At 38.5% G+C, this 20,959-nt stretch overlaps 3 protein-coding genes across 8 annotated transcripts in view; 1 reads left to right on the top strand and 2 right to left on the bottom strand.

The window, feature by feature from the left end:
- Positions 1–20,959, top strand: part of LOC309481799 (uncharacterized protein) — a 232,292-nt gene that overhangs the window by 57,912 nt on the left and 153,421 nt on the right. The gene's annotated exons all lie outside the window — the stretch shown is intronic.
- scrn2 (secernin 2) lies at positions 4,704–11,066 on the bottom strand. The gene is made up of 9 exons (XM_082146875.1): positions 10,923–11,066; positions 9,311–9,473; positions 8,960–9,141; positions 8,644–8,843; positions 7,680–7,895; positions 7,094–7,259; positions 6,260–6,428; positions 5,196–5,358; positions 4,704–5,117 (listed from the first exon to the last, which is right to left on the bottom strand). Exons 2-8 carry the CDS (start codon positions 9,470–9,472, stop codon positions 5,206–5,208), a joined length of 1,248 nt encoding a protein of 415 aa, XP_082003001.1. The 5' UTR covers position 9,473; positions 10,923–11,066; the 3' UTR covers positions 4,704–5,117; positions 5,196–5,205.
- Positions 14,202–20,959, bottom strand: part of suco (SUN domain containing ossification factor) — a 49,341-nt gene continuing 42,583 nt past the window's right edge. For 5 of the 6 annotated variants that reach the window (XM_082146760.1, XM_082146762.1, XM_082146763.1 and 2 more), the window contains 3 exons: positions 20,437–20,528; positions 18,911–18,966; positions 14,202–16,885 (listed from right to left, as the gene is read on the bottom strand). In XM_082146760.1, the coding sequence (XP_082002886.1) occupies positions 16,448–16,885; positions 18,911–18,966; positions 20,437–20,528 (586 nt within the window). In that variant the 3' untranslated portion in view covers positions 14,202–16,447. The remainder of the gene's footprint in view (positions 16,886–18,910; positions 18,967–20,436; positions 20,529–20,959) is intronic. The other variant, XM_082146761.1, reaches the window with a different exon arrangement.

Below are 20,959 nucleotides of genomic sequence, written 5' to 3'. Positions count from 1 at the left end.
TATCAGAATGAGAGACAGGCCCTGCTCTCTCACCCTGGCCAGTGTGGGAATTATCAGGCACAGGGGAGGAAAAGCATACAGCAGCACTCTGGGCCACGGGTGGGCCAGTGCATCTACCCCGAGGGGCGCGTCCACGTCCTTTAGCAAGAAGAACATAGGACAATGGTAGTTTTCGCGCGAGGCGAATAGATCTACGGTTGCCTGCCCGAATCTCATCCATAACATATCCATTATCTGCGGGTGAAGGCGCCAATCTCCGTAGATTGGGTTTCCCCTCGATAGAAGATCCGCGCGACCGCGCCTCTGTTTAGAATGCCCGGAACATGAGTCGCGCGTAACGACAGGAAAACCCGTCTGCTCCACACCAAAAGCTTGTAAGCTAGAGCGTGAAGTTTCAACGAGCGCACGCCGCCCTGACGGTTGATATAAGCTACTGCCATGGTATTGTCGCAGCGTACGAGCACATGATGTCCCTGCAGGCGAGGCAGAAAATTATTCAGAGCTTTCCATATGGTCATAACTCATAAGCTCTAAATTATTTATGTGCACTGAACGTAGTGTGCTCGGCCACAGACCGTTCACCGTTCTGCCCTCCTGGGTGGCACCCCAGCCTGTTAAGGACGCATCTGTCGTCACAACTTTCCGCATCATAACCGTCCCCAGAGGTGTTCCCTGTGCGTAAAAGTCTGCGCTCTTCCAGTGGCGCAAGGCTGCCGAGCAGGCGCGCGTCACTAATACAGAGCGGCAAAGATCGCGAGTCTGGCTGAAATGTAGTGACAAAACCCATTTCATGAACGCTCTCATTCTCAGGAGTCCCAGCGGCACAACCTAGAAGATGGATGAAGCCATAAGACCCTGCAGCCTGAGGCATGTGCAATATTGTACTTTTGCCCCCTCTCTGAACTGCGACAGACAGTTCATTAGAGAGAGAATGCGCTCTTGAGAGAGACGCGCTCGCATGGAGACTGAGTTCAATTCCAAGCCCAGGAAAATGACATTCTGACTGGGTGTAAAATTGCTGTTGCTCACATTCACTCTGAACCCGAGAGATGTGATGTGCGTGACCACACGGCAGGTGTCCTGCAACACTTTCTCCTTCGATTCGGCTATAATGAGCCAATCGTCTATGTATGTCAGAATCCTCAGACCTGACATTCTCATGGGTGCTAAACCCGCCTCCGCACACAGACAAAAACACAGAGGACTCAGGGCGAGCCTATCTATGTGCTTTTGGGTCTGTTAAATATGCTGTGGAACATGTTTGTGTGATTTTTTTGTTTTTAAGATCCAGGATCATTTTGGATAAATTAGGGATGGGTCACATTACCTGAAAAGAAATTTGTCTGGAGTGCATGATCTCAAAATGTTTATTGGTATATACCTTGAAAATAACACATATCAACTGTATTCAAAATGAAATATTAAAGTCGGCCCTTAAAGTTAACAAAAGGAATAAAAAAAATACTGTATCTAAATTACACGTTTAAAGGGGTGGTTGAATATGATTTCACTTTTCTAACTTTAGTTAGTGTGTAATGTTGCTGTTTGAGAATAAACAAAATCTGCAAAGTTACAACGCTCAAAGTTCAAAGCAAAGGGAGATATTTGCTTTTAAAGAAATGGCTTTTTAAGGACTACAACAAACGGCTGGTAGGGACTACACGACATTCCTCCTGGGTTAGTGACATCACTAACCCTAAAATTTACATAAACCCCGCCCCCGGAACACGATTTATAGATTATCAAGACAGAATATGCTAATCAATGACTAGAAGATAACTACACAAAAGCTACATAAATTCATCAACTAACCATTCAGAAATGTTGTCTACATGTTGTCACTTCTTCTTGAGTCTCTCCATGTTTCTGACTCCGGTTTGAACATAAAAGGCTAAAAGTTTTTGAAATTTTCATGCATGTATGTGTGAGATAAAAGGACACAAGCTGTTGAAGCTCCGCCCTCTGTGCTGAGAGCAGAAGCTCATTTGCATTTAAAATCTCAGTTACATAGAGAGTCAGCAATAACCCAGAAGTTTATCTTTGATTTCAGCGTCCCAGAGTTACTAGACCATACCATACCATACCATATCATCTTCTTCCGCTTATCCGGGGCCGGGTCGCGGGGGCAGCAGTCTAAGCAGAGATGCCCAGACTTCCCTCTCCCTAGACACTTCCTCCAGCTCTTCCGGGGGGACACCGAGGCGTTCCCAGGCCAGCCGGGAGACATAGACACTTCCGGTGTCCACCACCGGGTTCGGGGATTGCCGCCTCGACAGGCACCGGGGGTGGATGAGATCCGCCCTGAGTACCTCAAGTCTCTATGTTGTGGGGCTGTCTTGGCTGACACGCCTCTGCAGCATCGCGTGGCGGTCGGGGACAGTGCCTCTGGGATGGCAGACCGGGGTGGTGGTCCCTCTTTTTAAGAAGGGGAACCGGAGGGTGTGTTCCAACTACAGGGGGATCACACTTCTCAGCCTCCCTGGGAAAGTCTATGCCAGGGTACTGGAGAGGAGAATAAGGCAGATAGTAGAACCTCGGATTCAGGAGGAACAGTGCGGTTTTCGTCCAGGCCGTGGAACACTGGACCAGCTCTATACCCTCTACAGGGTGCTGGAGGGTTCATGGGAGTTTGCCCAACCAATCCACATGTGCTTTGTGGATTTGGAGAAGGCATTCGACTGTGTCCCTCGCGGCGGCCTGTGGAGGGTGCTCCGGGAGTATGGGGTCCGGGGTCCTTTGCTAAGGGCTGTCCAGTCCCTGTACGACCGAAGCAGGAGCTTGGTTCGCATTTACGGCATTAAGTCAGACTTCTTCCCGGTGCATGTTGGACTCTGGCAGGGCTGCCCTTTGTCGCTGGTTCTGTTCATAATTTTTATGGACAGAATTTCTAGGCGCAGCCAGGGGCCAGAGGGTGTCGGGTTTAGGGACAACACGATTTCGTCTCTGCTCTTTGCGGATGATGTTGTCGTGTTGGCCCCTTCAGACCAGGAACTTCGGCATGCACTGGGACGGTTTGCAGCCGAGTGTGAAGCGGCTGGGATGAGAATCAGCACCTCCAAATCCGAGGCCATGGTCCTCAGTCGGAAAAGGGTGGCTTGCCCACTTCAGGTTGGTGGAGAGTTCCTGCCTCAAGTGGAGGAGTTTAAGTATCTTGGGGTTTTGTTCACGAGTGAGGGAAGGATGGAACGGGAGATTGACAGACGGATCGGTGCAGCTTCTGCAATAATGCGGTCGATGTACCGGTCTGTCGTGGTGAAGAAAGAGCTGAGCCGCAAGGTGAAGCTCTCGATCTACCGGTCAATCTACGTTCCTACTCTCACCTATGGTCATGAGCTTTGGGTCATGACCGAAAGGACAAGATCCCGGATACAAGCGGCCGAAATGAGTTTTCTCCGCAGGGTGGCTGGGCGATCCCTTAGAGATAGGGTGAGAAGCTCGGTCACTCGGGAGGAGCTCAGAGTAGAGCTGCTGCTCCTCCACATCGAAAGGGGTCAGCTGAGGTGGCTCGGGCATCTGCTCCGGATGCCTCCTGGACGCCTTCCCGGGAAGGTGTTCCGGGCGCGTCCCACTGGGAGGAGACCCCGGGGAAGACCTAGGACACGCTGGAGAGACTATGTCTCCCGGCTGGCCTGGGAACGCCTCGGTGTCCCCCCGGAAGAGCTGGAGGAAGTGTCTAGGGAGAGGGAAGTCTGGGCATCTCTGCTTAGACTGCTGCCCCCGCGACCCGGCCCCGGATAAGCGGAAGAAGATGGTATGGTATGGTATGGTCTAGTAACTCTGGGCCGCTGAAATCAAAGATAAACTTCTGGGTTATTGCTGACTCTCTATGTAACTGAGATTTTGCCTTCTCTGTTGTCTGATCATAAATGCATACTTCTGTCATTTGACATTTCCTCTTCTCATTCAAGATCACACAGTTCCTATGGAAGTTAAATTCTGCTTTATTAGAGGATCAGGATGTTTGTGTGATATCTTAGTATCAAAGTAGGCTAATTGCGTTACTTAGTTACTTTTTATGAAGCGTAATGCATTAGGCTACGTTACTTTTGCTTTACTTTTTCTCACCTGGGCTGCGCTTGTTTTTTGTATTACTTTTTCTCACCTGGGCTGGGCTTGTTTATTTTTTCATTAAAAAAGAAAAGAAAAAGAAAGTTATATTTATGGCAAATGTAAATGCCATTTCAGACCAAAAGTGAAATGAATCAACCTCAGGCTAAAGGAAATGCAAATTCCCAACTGTACAGTAGAGTACAAACTCTGTATATGCGATTATTTTTGGCATGTAGGCCTGTGCGTGACTTTCTCCTTTCCCACAAAAAAATATTTTGTGTTGCAAATATAACATTATTTTTAATCTACTAATTCATTATATGTCTAATAATGTCTTAAAATATAATTATCTGTCTACCTAGCTTTCATAATGTATGTAATATTAAGAAGTTTTATTTATTTATCTCTTTTCCATAGCTCAAGGTTGCATTACATAGTACATTACAAATATCACAAACACACAAGGCCATCAAACAGATATGTTTTTTGCTGGGTCTTGAAAGAAGATATAGAAGAAATGTTACGGAGAGGGTTTTAGATGTGCAAGAACTTGAGTAGGAGTACAAAGGGAAAATAAGCACACAATGGGCAACTTATATATTTACAGATGTCCTCTCCAGAAACCTCTTCAGTAATAATAAAGATGCCAGACGTTTTGAATCATTGATATTTTATTGTGTTTCTCCTCAGAGGGTCAGTCTGGTAGCTGAGCCCGTCTCTTACAGGAATGAGAAGTGTTTCACTAACATCTCGTCTTCTCTCACACATCTACCCACAGCACATACACACCTTAGTAAACTATGACAAACTGGTTAATGTGATGCGTATATGACCGCCCTTTGTGACAATTACACATGATTATGGTGATCCACTCACATGAACATCTAGTGTGTGTTTTTTAAGTTACAGTTAGTGTGGCATGGACGTCACAATTAGTTTGGCATGGCATCAGGGGAACTAGGAGAGCAGGATTTGAGCAGGCAGGAACCTGTGCGCTCTGGACTGACTGTCTCTCTCTCTCTCTCTCCAGGCAGATCAGCAAGCACTAGTAACATTCACAACGATAACTGCAAAAGAGCCACAAGTTAGAGGCAATATCAGACACAAGACGACTCTGGTCAGATGTGTGACAATTGTCTGTTTACCTGCTCTGTCTCACTGGTAGAATTTGATCTCGGCGTCCACGCAGTCGAAGAACAGATCCCCGAGCTCCTGGCCCTGTATCTCCCCCTTAAGCATGGCCTCAATTTCCTCAAGACACTGAGACTCCAGGTATCTCATAGTCTCCTGTAGAGAGACTCCAGCATCCTGACACATACACACACACGTTTTTATATCATTATGCAGACTTTCCACAGACATGATTTTTTAAAAGTTTTATTCATAGGCTCAAACTGAGCAAAAATATGGCAAAAATATTAAAAGAAATCAATTTGATATTTATATATAACAGTATAGTTTCATATATTTTCATATATGATAATATCGTGATAATATCATATATTCATATATTATAGAAATATGATTATAAAACGAAGCATTTGAATATCATCTTAATCAGACGATATAAACAAATAAATAAACGCTCCTCAAAAGCCTCTAATTTTTTTTTTTTTATGAAGTATGGATAATCAAGTTAGCCTATGTTGTGTCAGTCCAGTAAGTGTTCATCTTAAAATATTACAAACAATGTAACATGTATTCTTACATTTACTTTCAAAAAAATTATTAAAGATTCCACAGCAAAAAAACACGACCATCATGAAACACGGCCTGAAGGGGGACATTTTTACAATTGTACTAAAAGGCCTTTTACTTGCTACAAAAGTATGAACTATCAATCAATAGGCATGTAGTAGATTGTGTACAACAGGTTTTTCAGCAAAGTTTTGATCATGTTGATTTATCTATACGAGTTTCTTTCCTCTGTTGAACACAAAAATAGATATTTTGAAGAATGTCAGTAACCAAACAGTTGATGGACGCCATTGACTTTCATTCTATATATTAAAAAAATATTAAATTTGGATACCAACATTCTTTAAAATATCTTCTTTTGTGTTCAGCAGAAGAAAGAAATTCATACAGGTTTGGAACAGTGTGTAAATGATGACTTTCTGGGTGAACTAACCCTTTAAATGTTCAAAAGCGCAATAAACAAACCAAAAAGCATTTTAGCAAGAATTGTTTGTTTCTTTCTCAGACTTACAGGACTGGTCAGTGCCGTCTGGTGGGCTTTGTACAGCTCGTGTTTCCGGTCCACCTGGTGCTGGAATCGAGGCTGTGTCCTGACAGGATCGTCTGGGCCGTACTGCGGAGACATCACCATGTTGACGGTCCTCATGCTCTCCGTGAAGATAAAAGGCTTGAATACAGATCTGCAAGAGAAGGAGAAGTGTGATGCGTCCACTAGAGGTCTTCAGAGGTCCACTTGGATCCAAAAACCTGAGAGAGCCGAGTGGGTTCGGGTCCAAAACTTCAGATCTGATATTAGCAGATATTTAGATATTTAAAATAAATGTGCTTTTATTTGACCAAACAGACACGAGAAGACTCAAATCATTTTAAATATGCCAAATTTCCACAATTCATTCTGGCTATATTACAATTTTTATTATTAAAAACAAATACATATTAAATAATTCGAAACGATGTACTGTTGCCTGATCGATTACAGAAAACCATCTCAATGCAGTTGATGCCAAAAATAACCCAAATTAAACTGTATATTTTCTTGTTTTTCCTCAAACAAAACAATTTGCGAAAAATCCACGGAAAACATATCCTTCTACATTTTTGACAAGCATAAAGTATTGGCTACAACATGGGTTAATCTGGCAACATGGGTTAAAAACGTAGCTAATGTAGAAGTTACGAAGAAGGATCGGAGAATGAATTGGGTTTAATTTTATCCGGTTTGTCTCGGGTTTTTAAAATGTATATATGCATGTCTAGTTCGGGTAAGAACTAAGAAGTGACTCAGGTCCAATCGGGTCGGGTACAGATTTTAGGACCCGTCCTCCTTGATTTTTCAGGGCCACACCTGGAAGGGTCGGGTGTAGCAGTGAGGAAGTGAACGCAGGGCACGTCTGGGTTGCGCGGGAGGATGGACACCATGCTGCCTGTGGTACGGAAGCCCTCCGAGTCCATACAGATCCCGCTGGCCTTGTCCCTCAGGATGCTCATCATCACCTCTGCCGTCACCGAGCCTGTGCAGAGCGACAGGGGTCGCTTATTTAGACTTATGCTCTAAAACAAACATTCTCTCAAATACGGCAGTACTTGTCGCATCGTTCAATATAAACGCTACTTAATTCATACATACACCACAAATACACTGTAAAACAAAACATTATAAATTAATAGAAATTGAAAAGAAGTCAAAATAGTATTATTAAATCAGGCATAATACAATTTTATTTTGTCCATGCCTTCCACTAATAATTGCAAAAAAAAAGAAAAAGAAATACAGTGACTGTAAATGCAGTGTACAACAGTAGATGGCGGTATTCAACACATGCACAAACTCTTCAAAATACCAAACGAACACTTGAACAGCATTCAGGTTTCCCGTTGTAAACACAACCCCACTCCTCCTCAGTCCCGATGCCAGGGGAAAGCAAATGTACCGTCGTGCTGCTGGAGCAGGGCCGTGCCGCCCGTGTAGCGCTGCTTGGCCATTTCCATCCTGGCGGGGGGGTTGTCAGGACTGAAGACAGCACTGAAGCTGAACTCCCCCTCACCGCTCCACCAGCCCTGAGCCTGGGCCGTACCGCGCAGATCCGGATGCTCCGCTGAGATCTCTGTGCCTATCGTCAGCTGGTTAGAGATGTTCTTCACTCCCTCTGGAAAAACAAATCACATCCCGTTTATTTTTAGAGACGGATTATTTAGATAGAAGACTTTTCATAGAGATTTATCATCCTGATATATAATTCCAAAAAACAGCGGGGTGCATCCGCTGGGATTCAAAATCTAATACAGCCTGTAATTAAAGATTTAAGATTTTGAAAATGTTAAAACAAAGGAACATTACTAATCAAATATATTACTACATTTATATTCATTATTTTTCATTTATATTAATAATATTTAAAAAAAAGTTTACATCAACATCCTCACATAAAAATTCTCACATAATCTGATTTATATATACAGTATATATATATATATATATATATATATATACTACAAAATATACTATACTAAATATATACAATATATAAAAAAATAAAAAATATTTATAATTAACTGATTAGTTAATTAATTTATATAAATGTAAAATAATGTACATTTACACACACTGAATACACATACATACAATATAAATATTAATTAATTAATTAATCAGTTAATTTGATTTAATTGACTTTATAAATATAACAGATATAAATGTGTGTTTTTTTAAAGTACATATTAACATTTATTACCTTTTCATTTAACCTTTTATTACAATATCAACTTTTAATTAATATTATAATTACTTATAATCAGTCTTGACTTTCAACCAGAATAAAACGTAAATGTTTTTCATTTTTAGAGCTTGTCAAACACATCGAGTGAGAAAAACAAACCGTATAAAAACACATTCACCTGTGACTTTCTGTGCAGCCCACAGTTTCCCAGCAGTCTCTAGCACCCAGGCTTCTAGTCGGTCCACTAGTAAGAAGGTGTTGTGGTAACTAAAGGGTTCTGCAGTTTCCCTACAGCCTCCGCCCTGACCGTACTGCTCCAACAGACCCGTGATCACATTCAGAGCGGCCCATGCACTCTCGCCACGCTCCAGACCCAGCCTGAACACACACAACAACATACATACATATATACAGTATATATAAAAAAATCTGGTCAATCAATTTTAAGGCTAGAAAACTAGAAGATAAACGATGTTTGGTTGTTTTGGGCTCACCGAACCAGGTCCATTCCCAGCAGAGCTTCTTCTGGATTCACAGGCTCCTTGGTCCAGACCGCCTCATTCCCAATACACACCCCGTGTTCATTAGCCCCCATCTCAGCCCCCCAGAGCCAGGCCGGTCTGCTCAGCACAACTGCATGAGTGTGCTCTACTTGAGGGATGGAAACGTATGTGCACTATATGGAAAAAAGAACAAAAAAGAACAAAGAATTTTGTTCAATACATCATCACATATTTGGGGGGCAAATATGACACTGCAAATGGTGAAATATTCACAAAGGGTTTTAAACCAAATGTTATGCTTTTTTTTTTATGAAATGTGATTAACTTGAAAAGTCAATTCACCTCCAGTGTAGAGCCAGGAGTGTGTGAGGACGCAGGGTAATACACCACCTCCTGCACCTCATCTCTCGGCCGGTCAGAGTTCTTACCAAATATCACGTAATCTTCTTTTGAACCCGGAGGCAGAGATACAAAACAGTCACATGACCGAGGCGGTTCAGCCATCCTGTATCAAATCAATAAGGATCAATGCAGTGGATCAGATTAAAATGGCAACAACATACCCATACGCAATGGAAAGATTAACATGATGGAAAATGGACTGTTACACTTTGGCATACACAGGCTTAGGCTTATAGATTGCTAGTCAAAAAAAGCTAAAAAGAAAATTGGATAAGAATAATAATAATTCGAAACTGATCATTTAAATATTCTGTAACACTTTACAACAAGGTTCATTAGTTCATGTATTAACTAACATGAACTAACCATGAGCAATACATTTGTTACAGTATTAGTTCATCTTTGTTAACGTTAGTTAATAAAAATACAGCTGTTCGTTGTTAGTTCCCAGTGTATTAACTAATGTTAACAAGATTTGAATAAAGTATTAGTAAATGTTGAAATTAACATTAACTGTATACGTGCAGCTCATTATTAGTTCATGTTAACTAATGTAGTTAACTTAATGTTAACTAACGAACCTTATTGTAAAGTGTTACCAAATATTCAATAACACAATTTATTTGAATGCATTCCTAAAACATGAAAAATATTTACATTATTTGGGATAGTGACATATTTTGCAATATTTTAATATTTATTACTTAAACATTGCAAAAAATATTCCAAATATCAAACTGTAATGTAATATATTCCATTCAGACACAATGATAAACCGCTTCACTAACAGAAACAGAATTTCTTTTAAACATTTGATTTAGGATAAATGATTTTGAATGGTAAAAAAATCCATGTTGAGTTTGATTACGCAGGCTTGTGGTCAAGGGTCATTTTCACTGGGTTCTTCTAGTGACCACTGACCACTGCGCATTGAGAATACCTCAAAGTCTGTGGTTCGTTGTTGGCTTGATAATACTAATACTAGTAATACTAATACTACTAATAATAATAATAATAATAATACATTTATGCAACACATAAAACCAAATATTCAATGAAGTACACATCTGAAAATTCTAAACTGAAAGGTCTACATGAGAAAGCAGGGATGAGCAATCATTATGATGTTTCGTTTCGTGTATGAATGTAAAGCTTGTGCAGAAGTAGTGAGAGATTGAAGAAGAGTCCTGCACTGATAGAGGAGTGCTGAGGAAGGATTACTGTAACTGTAGTGCTGCTGCTGGACAGAGATATACGGCTTATCAGCTGACCTCCATTTCACAGACTCCTCAGCTCCGATCTTCAGTTGCAGAACAGTCAAAAGCTGCTTTTAAGCACTCATAAGCGCAGAATGCAGTGTTTTATAGGAGATGATTTTAATATCTGACAGACTAATGGCCTGTGTGTCTGATAGCGGACCATCTATATGAATATCTAAGTCGTGCATCAAAAGTAACGCGTGACATTCACGTGCATGCTTTAATTGAGTTTTAGTAATGCTACTCTAATTGTCTAGCACACGTTCGAGAGTATTTGACGAAGTTATTATTACCTTAATAAGCTCCAGTTCGGTCAGCGAGCCTGTGAGAGGCAGGGCTGAGACGGATCAACCTGCTAATGCTGCTGCTGCTGCTGCGGCAACACACTTCAAAATAAAAGCCCCTTTCAACGCTTCGACTCGTACATTAATAAGCTTGATCTGTGATAGGCAGTGCTGAGAATGATCAATCTGCTACTGCAGACACTTCAAAATAAAAGTCATCTGACGCCACCCAATTCGTTAAAAATGTACACATTAACCAGAAATGTTGCAACAGCGATGTGTTTTGAAGAAAACATTATAAGGACACGTAATTCACATAATAAATAACAAATAATCCAGCTCAACAGAACTATCTTGTATGGCCATGGCTTATACATACATACATCTATTTTTTACAGAATACATTCTATAAAAATATATTACAACTACTACAAACCAAAAATTTAACATTTTATTTTGTTTCTAAAAAATAAAAATCTAACTTAACCCTTTCACGCATAGTGGTCACTACAGTGGACAGCTATTAAAAAAGCATTTTCTTGAATTTGCACGGGTTTTTATGGCAAAGTTGCACATCAGCCTCTTCATTGGACCCTGGTGCATCATCCTATAAATTGCAACCAAGTGGCAAGCCTTTGTGTTTCGATTGTAGGTAAAAAAAAATATTGCAGCATCAAGCAATATCTAATGAGTCATATCACAGTAAAATTTTCCAATTTTTGATTTTAGATTGAGAGAAAACTCTGATTAATCACATGTCCACTGTAGTGGACGTCATGCATCAATTGCTATATTTCAGCTACAATTCATAATGTGAATATTGTTTTTGAAACTTAAAACTTAAAAACTTAATCTGCAGTGACTTTTTTTACTGTAAATAAATGTATTTGTATTATTAGAATGTAATTTTCATTGACATCGAAAAAAGTCATGTGATTACATAATGTATGACACTTGTAATGCATTACTTTACTTGTTAGATCAAAAAGTTATCTGATTTCGTAATGCACATTATTGTAATGCATTTTTTTACTCATAACATCAAAAAGTAATCTGATTACGTAATGCATGTTACTTGTAATGCGTTTCCTTACTCATAACATCAAAAAGTAATCTGATTATGTAATGCGCGTTATTGTAATGCGTTTCTTTACTCATAACATCAAAAAGTAATCTGATTACGTAATGCATACTACTTGTAATGCGTTTCTTTACTCATTACATCAAAAAGTAATCTGATTACGTAATGCATACTACTTGTAATGCGTTTCTTTACTCATAATATCAAAAAGTAATCTGATTACGTAATGCACATTATTGTAATGCATTTTTTTACTCATAACATCAAAAAGTAATCTGATTACGTAATGCATGTTACTTGTAATGCGTTTCCTTACTCATAACATCAAAAAGTAATCTGATTATGTAATGCGTGTTATTGTAATGCGTTTCTTTACTCATAACATCAAAAAGTAATCTGATTACGTAATGCATACTACTTGTAATGCGTTTCTTTACTCATTACATCAAAAAGTAATCTGATTAGGTAATGCACATTACTTGTAGTTAATTACTTGTTAGATCAAAAAGTAATCTGATTAGGTAATGCATGTTACAATACATTACTCGTAACATAACAAACAAATCTGATTACGTAATGCATGTTACGTAACACATTACTTGTAACATCAAAAAAGTAATCTGAATGCGTTATGCATGTTACTTGTAATGCGTTACCCCCAACACTGATCATTTCAGATGAGATTGAAAAAACGTATCGCTAGGTTTTCTCAGAGGAGGGCTATGATAGAAATGTGCATGTCCATCTTGAACATAATCAGAATTATCAGCTAATAAGGGTAAATCTCCATACTCTGGTGCACTGGAGGGAGCATCTGAGTGGTTTCCACAGTTGTACCTTGACAGGCTGTAGAAAATTCTGATGGAATCACGTCCTCATATTCTGATATCAAAGATACACAAAGTGCAACTTGTATGAAGTTGTATGAAGACTTTGCAATATTTCGCATTTATATTTTTTGTATATATTTTATAGTTTTCACATGATTTGATATAATTGTATTGATTAGTTTGTTAAATTCACATACTTTATCTGTTTGATTATTGTCTTATATTTAATACAGTATATCTTCAGTTTAAACCATAACCGCATGCTGTCCACTCAAGTGGACATCTGAAGATCTCTTTGAAAAATTTGTAAAAAAATTAAATAAAAATCAATTCTTGTTTTTCATGCCCTAAGAGCAATAAAAACACAGGAAAAAAATCCTGACTGAGGTTATCATAATTCATGCATGAAAGGGTTAAATAATATCCACTTAATTAAAATATTCGAAATATTGAACTTTTTCCTGGCAGCTTTAGCTCTTGAAATGTGGATAAAAATCAAGTAGGCTACAAATCTCATTGTATTGGCACAGCATTTAGACATTACTATACGTTATTTCTAAGAAATCATTTACAAAAGTATTTATAGATGTTATCCAGTAAATGTAGCCATTAGTAGATATATTCATACTGTTGGTGATAAATGTACTTTTTTTGTAACACATCATTTGAAGGCATTGAACATTCATTTTTTGTTGCCCTTTTCTTTTTGGACTGATTTTAAAATAGACATGACAAAAAACATTTTAATAAACAAAACTCTTAATTTAGAACTTCTTGACATTTTACTTTGTTTTCAAAACCCATATTTTTCTGAAAAACAAAATTACATGATTAATCTTTTCATTAATTTAGAACCTCTTGACATTTTACTTTGTTTTCAAAACCCATATTTTTCTGAAAAACAATTACATTATTAATCTTTTCATTATTTTGGCAAAGTTCTATATTCACAAAACAAAAAACTAACTCAAATGAATTCCCCATATATTACCTTTTGCAATATATTGCCGATTTCACAATATCTCACAATACGAGATCACAAAACAAAGCTTCTAAAAATTTTTTTTTAAAGCTTTTCAAAATCATGTAACTGCCCTAATAATACATAGCACTTTTTATCCCAGTATTTAATTTTTTTTTTACATTTATGTTCATTTTATATTTTAGTTTTTTTATCCGTTTTAACATACTCTGAACTGCACCACAACGTCTTATATTTGCCTTGTACTTGTATGTAATTGAACTAAAAGACTCCTAAGATGTGGGCAAGTTGTGTCACTGGGCCACTGTTTTATGGTGCTTTCATGGGTTTTAATTTTGAACTATAGCCTACTGTGACGGATTAATAAACACAGTAATAAAACCAAACACACTGAATAAAGACAGCAAAGTGTTTTATTTATAAATTCACAGTTTCTAATGGCACTACACCGATGTAGTTACAGTTAAAAAAAAAAATTAAAAAAAAAAAATTCAAATACTGTGCAGTTCGTTCTCACAGACTATGAGATTTCATTTGGGCGCCACCTAGCGGACGTTTAAATAAATCAGGCATTAGCCACTAGAGGGCGCCATACTAAGAAAAGCCTGGTTCCAAAAAGCACTTGTACAAGGTGTGGAGTAAAAAAAGAAGAAGAAGAACAAGGCATGTGGAGTTCTCCAAAGTGCACAGGAGAGACACACGCTGGGATCTCTACTCACTGGGATACTGGAACAATTCAGCTCAAAATACTCATCAACATACACACTGGTTGAGAAAAACATCCATACATAAACACAAAATCCACAAGCATATATCAATTAGCATTCAAAAATAAGGAGAAAGGTAGTAAAAGGTTTCAAAGTGGAGCATGTGTCATGGAAATCACACAGAGATGGTCCATCGTACGTCATCCCAATCTTTCCCTTTTTTTTTGAAATCGTGACGTGAATTCACAATCGAGGATAATTCACATTGTCCTAAACCCCCCAGTTTGATAAAAGGTCAATGATGGGATCATCTGCATGAAACAAAAACAATTACAATCTTAGACACCACATAAAGCACACAAGAGTGACACAGAGAAACTCCACTGGGAAGTCAAATGGTCTCTTGGGTGCATTAAAACAACTATGAAAGCAGCAAACACACACATACATACATAGAAAGTGTGAAAAGAGGGAGTGTGTGAGTAGAGAGGACGCTGGACACACATACAGATCATCTTTACATGTACATGACAAGCAGGACAGACCAGAGGGTTGCTTTGCTGGACATGCATTATATTCGCGCAAATACGAGAACTTGGGCATTCTTATGATTCACCTGGAATCCAGAAACTCAAAGCTTATCCGAACAGATCCAGCGGGAAAGAGCGAATCACAGCCAGATGGGTCAAACAGATGTCATGTACGACATCTCCATGATCACATTATGAGCATTAGAACGGATATATCTGATATTTAATTTCAGAATTGATTTGGATGGAAAATAAATTCATAAATCAAATACATTTTACAAAAAAATATAAGTCATAATCGATCAGAGTCCAGCTTTTTCAAAAGAAAAAGAAGGCAGTGTGCAAACTCTGGAGAACAGGAAGATGTTGTCCGTACCACTTGTGTGTATCTGTAATAAATCTTGAGAGCTCTAACATGGAGGTTGGAGAGGCCACTGCAATATGTATGTTGATATATGTCACATGACCGTAATCTCATAGAGCCTGGGTCACATTTAAATAAATAAATACATAAATAATTACCGCAAAAAAATAACAGAATGTCCCCTACAAACTCCCGTGTACATATAAAGTATGTGAACAAAAAAAATTTATAATAATTTCTGCATGTGTCTTTTATGACGGCTCTACTGAACATGAAGAAAATGAGCTGTAAACGTACTTGAAAAAGCTGGATACTGAGCATGAGACGCTGTGTGTGTGTGTGTGTGTGTGTGTGTGTGTGTGTGTGTGTGTGTGTGTGTGAGAGAGAGAGAGAGAGAGAGTGTGTTCAGGCCCAGCCTGAACTCGTTGGTCACACTAGATGGTGAGAGAAACAGGCCATAATTTGGCTCTAAAAGAAGAAATGAAAACAGAATTAACAATGACTGGATCTGTTCTTCATTCAGCTCTGTTCACTGGATTGAAGCCCTGTGCTTTGTGACATCACTGGTCCCACAAATCAACCACAGACAACGACTGGTGCAGAGTCACGCACACTCGCATGTACAAGAATTTCATTTCGAACGAAGGAGGAAAAGTGAGCAGAGCGTGAGCATTAAAGGGACAGTGAAAGAGGTCATGTTAGTGTAAAGAAAGAGGTTGAACGATGCGGAGCCGCCGGCATTGACAGGTCACATGGTCACGGTGATGCAACGCCACATCTACATGAGACATGAGAACATCAAGTCAAGACTCATTCATACTTGCGAATGTTTATCAGTCATAATATTCCCTAGAAGAATTTAAAATAAAAAAAACTTAAAGGGAATAACGAAAACAATCCTGAATGGATAAAAAAGGCACATAACCAAAGTTCTGAGAACCAGGATGTAGTGAAGATGGCGTCAGGATCGCCACTGACAATAAAATCTCAAAACGACGGTGAGATGGAATAAGAAAAGGAAAAATGTCAACGTGAAAAACTCAAACTCGTCCCGTTACAGCTGTCCTTCCAAACGTGTCCTTTCCCTTCATAAGTTCCTCCAGCGCCGGCATGACGGTCACAGGAAGGGGCGAGCTCAGCATCTCCTCCGGCTGCTGCTCCGCGTTCCTGGACCGCCGTCGTTTCAGAGACCTCTTCTCCATCTTGGTCAGCGGAGGCGCCCCGTTGCAGAGGACGGGCTCGAGTCCGTTCATCATAGGGGCGCAGCCGAAAGACTCCTCAGACAGCGTAGAAGCGGAGCTCTCCTCTGACGCACAGTCTCTGGATGAGGTGGCGGACGTGAAGCCGTTGCACGTCGACGGCAGCAAGCGAAGAGAAGGAGATGATTCGCTGTTGCACTTGGGCTCTCCGTTAACAGCTGGCACTGAGGGGACGAGCGTCTCCACTCGGTCCCCTGCTTTTGTCTTGCAGCGTTTCTTCTGAAAGACACAAAAATAGAGAGATGATTTTAAGTCTAAAGGATGCATTCAGAGAGCTATTTAAACACCTAAAGCCGCTGTAACCGTCTTTGTGCTGAGCGAGTTTGAACACGGATGAACACTTCAACAGACACTAAGAATAGAAATCAAGAAATGACAGCACAGTAATACAATCACTATGACCATGTGATGATACTCATGAGGGCAAAGAACACAAGGGATCATTTGTGGAGAAGTTAAGGCCTGTTAACACCAAGACAATAAACATCTTCATTTTTATGAACGGCTGGTAATATCTGTTTAGACCGACACAGAATTTTGCATGTCTTCAATTTTTTTACAGCAAGGTGTTTTAAATGTCACACTGCAACAAAAAACTGGACAACCAATGAGATCCAGACTTTTGGTTTCATGACCAGAGCCACTACGATTTCATAAAACTACAACTTGTAGTTCTAATGAAATATACGAGATAAAAGAATTTCCTAAGCAACAATGAAGAGAATTATTATCATTAAATAAAACCATTAAACCATTTTTTACCAAGGTAACATTTCTCATTTCCAGTAAATACAAGCAGTCATTCTTTCTTTTTTTGGCATCGGTCTGAACAGACATACAGTACAGAAAAAAAAACAGAAAAAAACCCAATAATATTGTGAAATATTATTACAACTTAAAATAATGGTTTTCTATTTGAATATACTTTAAAATATAATTTAAATTTTCAACATCATTTCTCCAGTCTTCATTGTCACATGATCCTCCAGAAATCCTTCTAATATGATTTATCATCAATGTTGGAAACAGTTGTGCTGCTTAATATTTTTTTATAACCTGTGATACTTTAAAAAGAACCGAATTTGTTCAAAATTGAAATCTTTTCTAACAATATAAATCTTTACCTATCAGATTTGATCAATTTAACACATCCTTGTTGAATAAAAGTATTAATTTCTTTCAAAAAAAGTTTTTTTTTTTTACTGACCCTAAACTTTTAAACAGTAGTGTATATTGTCACAAAAGGTCAATATTTTAAATAAAAGCTGCTCTTTTTGTAACTTTTTATTCATCAATGAATCCTGGTAAAAAGTATCACAGGTTATTAAAAAAATAAAAAATAAAGTCTCCAACACTGATAATAAATCAGCAGATCAGAATGATTTCTGAAGTATCATTTGCCACTGAAGACTGGAGTAATGATGCCGAAAATTCAGCTTTTAATTACAGAAATAAATGATATTTTCAAGTATATTCAAATAGAAAACCATTATTTTAAACTGTAATAATATTTCAAAATATTACATATTACAATGCAGCCTTGGTGAGCATAAGAGACTTCTTTCAAAAACATTAAAATAGTAATGTTTCCGAACTTTGAATTTTCATGTAGAATATTAATGTTAGTGTAAACAGGCCTTTACTATCGGATCTGCCAGACCAGCCACACTAGAGCTCGTGTTTAGCTTTAGGGAACTAGTTAAACCTTGACTAATCCTTAACAGTGTTGTGAATTACTCATTCATTTATTAAATGGCTCAGTGTGGTTATTGACTAAATGAACTGATGTCCAATGTCCAACTCAGAATGAACCAAGGCACTTCAGGTTCAAGAAAATGTAATCAGTGCAATTACTGATGTTTATTGGACAACATAAAAAGTGTGACATCAATCATCATTTTTGTTTAGTAGAGTTTAGAACATTTTTGGTGTCAATGGAATGAGATTAGTCAAATGTAATCTGAATCAGAAAATGATTCCCATCCCTAATTCTCAGTCAGCAGAGAGACGGTTAACTTCACGGCCTGTCAGAGAGACTAACTGGAAAAAGCTGCGTTCCAAAGCACTCACTGCTCTTCACATTTACTGTAGGATTTCTTAAGAAACATGTGATGTAATCATGGTTCTTACAGACTAAAAATACAACAGTAAAACTGGAGAAAACAAGAGCCGTGAGTGATTTTGAAACCCAGCTTCAGTCCCATTACTGTCATGAACACACAGCGGCCGAAACGAACTCCATACCTTTTTCTCTGGAGAAAACCTTAGAGGTTCTACAATGTACAAGTCATCAGGACCTACTAAACAGGGGAGAGAGGGGGCAGGTTAACGGAATGGTATGGCAAACAATAACACAAGCATGACAGCACTTGCAAGTAGTAGCTCAAGTCATACGCTTCAAAGTATTTCCTCGCTGTTCTTGATGGCTGAAACTGTTATTGAATTGTAATCCGCCCAGTCAAATCCTATTTCACTTGTTTCACCACCAACAAAGTCTGCATGTGGTAACCATGGCTGCAGCATTAATCGTTTGCATAATGCTGTCATTTGGACACATTTAAAAGTCAAGTTTTGATTTGCATATCTGTATTTACGATACTTAATAATCCACTAAATGAACCACATTTTCCTGTTGTTACTACTTGCAAATGTCCAACGTGCGCCAGCCAAAAGCATCATGTGCTAAAAATATCCAACCTCTGCCTTATGAACACAAACCAATGATGAGCTCACATGCTCCAACACGCACACACACACACACACACACAAGCTGCAGCAAAACGTGAGAAGAAAAATAGCAGGGACAAAAAGAAACAAGGATAGGAAGGTTCTGGCGTTTAAAGTATGGTTCGGTTTATCTGGCAGTGTTTGCACAGTTTTTAAACGTAAACATCACATTAGTTTCTCTTAAATGTTCTTAATAAAGCTGTCATTCGATTACAGATTTTAATCGAATTAATTACAAAATGAAATTTTGCACATTGTAAATAGATATAAAGGCTATATGTACTGTATATACACACGTATAAAACATATATATAAAATGATGTAAATACCAACATAGAGATATTTAAAACTATTGAAATGTATTATATAATAATAAATATAATTATATATTTATATTTATTATTACATAATACATTTCAATAGTTTTAAATATCTCTATGTTGGTATTTATCAATATGGGAAGATAATTTTATATTTTGAGAAATAATACATTGACCTCCAATTTGTAAAAATTTTCTCACTTTTAAAAAAATGATAAAAATCGCACTAATTTAAAACTTTTAATCAACAGTCATAGTTTTTGGCTTGTAAAAGAAAATGTTTACTGCTTAAGGGACGTATCTGATCGGCCGCCTCTGGCGGGACCAAACATAAGGCATGACTGTGCTGACATTCAATTACAAAAATCACACTGCGCTCCAGATACTGTGGAACTAGTGACAGCTGGACTCAAAACTAGTTCAAGCTGTTAAGTGTTCGGTATGGTATTTAATAGAAAAGACGTGATTCTTCTGAGAGCGGCAGCCAAAATGAGAGCACACAAAGTAAGCCACATGTTAAGTGGGAAGGTGTGATGTTAATGGGCGTCATCTGGGCTTCTCAAGCTGTGAGAAATGAACATGGTGGAATTGAGTCTGGCTGAAAAAGACAGAACCACAGCTGAGTGAAACAATGTGCGTTACATGAGAGAAGGGGAGGAGTAGAGAGAAAATAAAGAGTGCTCTGGCATCAGAACTCTCCTCAGCGTCAAAGGTGACTCTTACCTTCTGATGTAGGCAGCTGAAATGACTTAGAGCGAACGAGAGGGCAAGAAACTCTCCGTTTCAGACTCATATCATCATATGAGGAAAAACACCTGAGAATGATAAATAGAAAAACGATTCACAAAGGTCCACTATGCAAGTGCCCAAATATAGACGTGAACATTTGGCCAATGCATTGCAAGCATGCAGGGTTCCTCTGTCCATAATGTACATTACCGGTCCAAAACACTAATATTGTGAAATACATTAAAGTAGAAAACTGTTATTTTAAATTGTATTAATATTTTAAAGTGCAATTCATTCCTGTGATTGAATTTTCAGCATCATTACTCCAGTCTTCAGTGTCACATGATCCTTCAGAAATCATTCTATGCTGATTTGCTGCTCAAGAAAGATTTATTCTTATTTTCAATGTTGAAAACAGCTGTGCTAAAGTTTTTTTTTTTTTTTCAGGATTCTTTAATGAACAAAGTTCAAAAGAACAATATTTATTTGAAAAAGAAATCTTGTGTAACTTTAGAAA

This window comes from Leuciscus leuciscus (genome assembly GCF_965113295.1).
Source record: "Leuciscus leuciscus genome assembly, chromosome: 19".
In the NCBI taxonomy this organism is placed as follows: Eukaryota; Metazoa; Chordata; class Actinopteri; order Cypriniformes; family Leuciscidae; genus Leuciscus; species Leuciscus leuciscus.
This window is presented reverse-complemented; position numbering and strand designations above follow the sequence as displayed.

Excerpts from the sequence above, each read along its gene's own strand:
- scrn2 (XM_082146875.1), bottom strand. The coding sequence starts at position 9,472 with ATGGCTGAACCGCCTCGGTCATGTGACTGTTTTGTATCTCTGCCTCCG. Across the intron at positions 7,260-7,679 it reads CCTGCTCCAGCAGCACGACG|GCTCGGTGACGGCAGAGGTG; the intron begins GTACATTTGCTT and ends CGCTCTGCACAG. Across the intron at positions 5,359-6,259 it reads AGACGGCACTGACCAGTCCT|GATGCTGGAGTCTCTCTACA; the intron begins GTAAGTCTGAGA and ends TGTATGTGTCAG.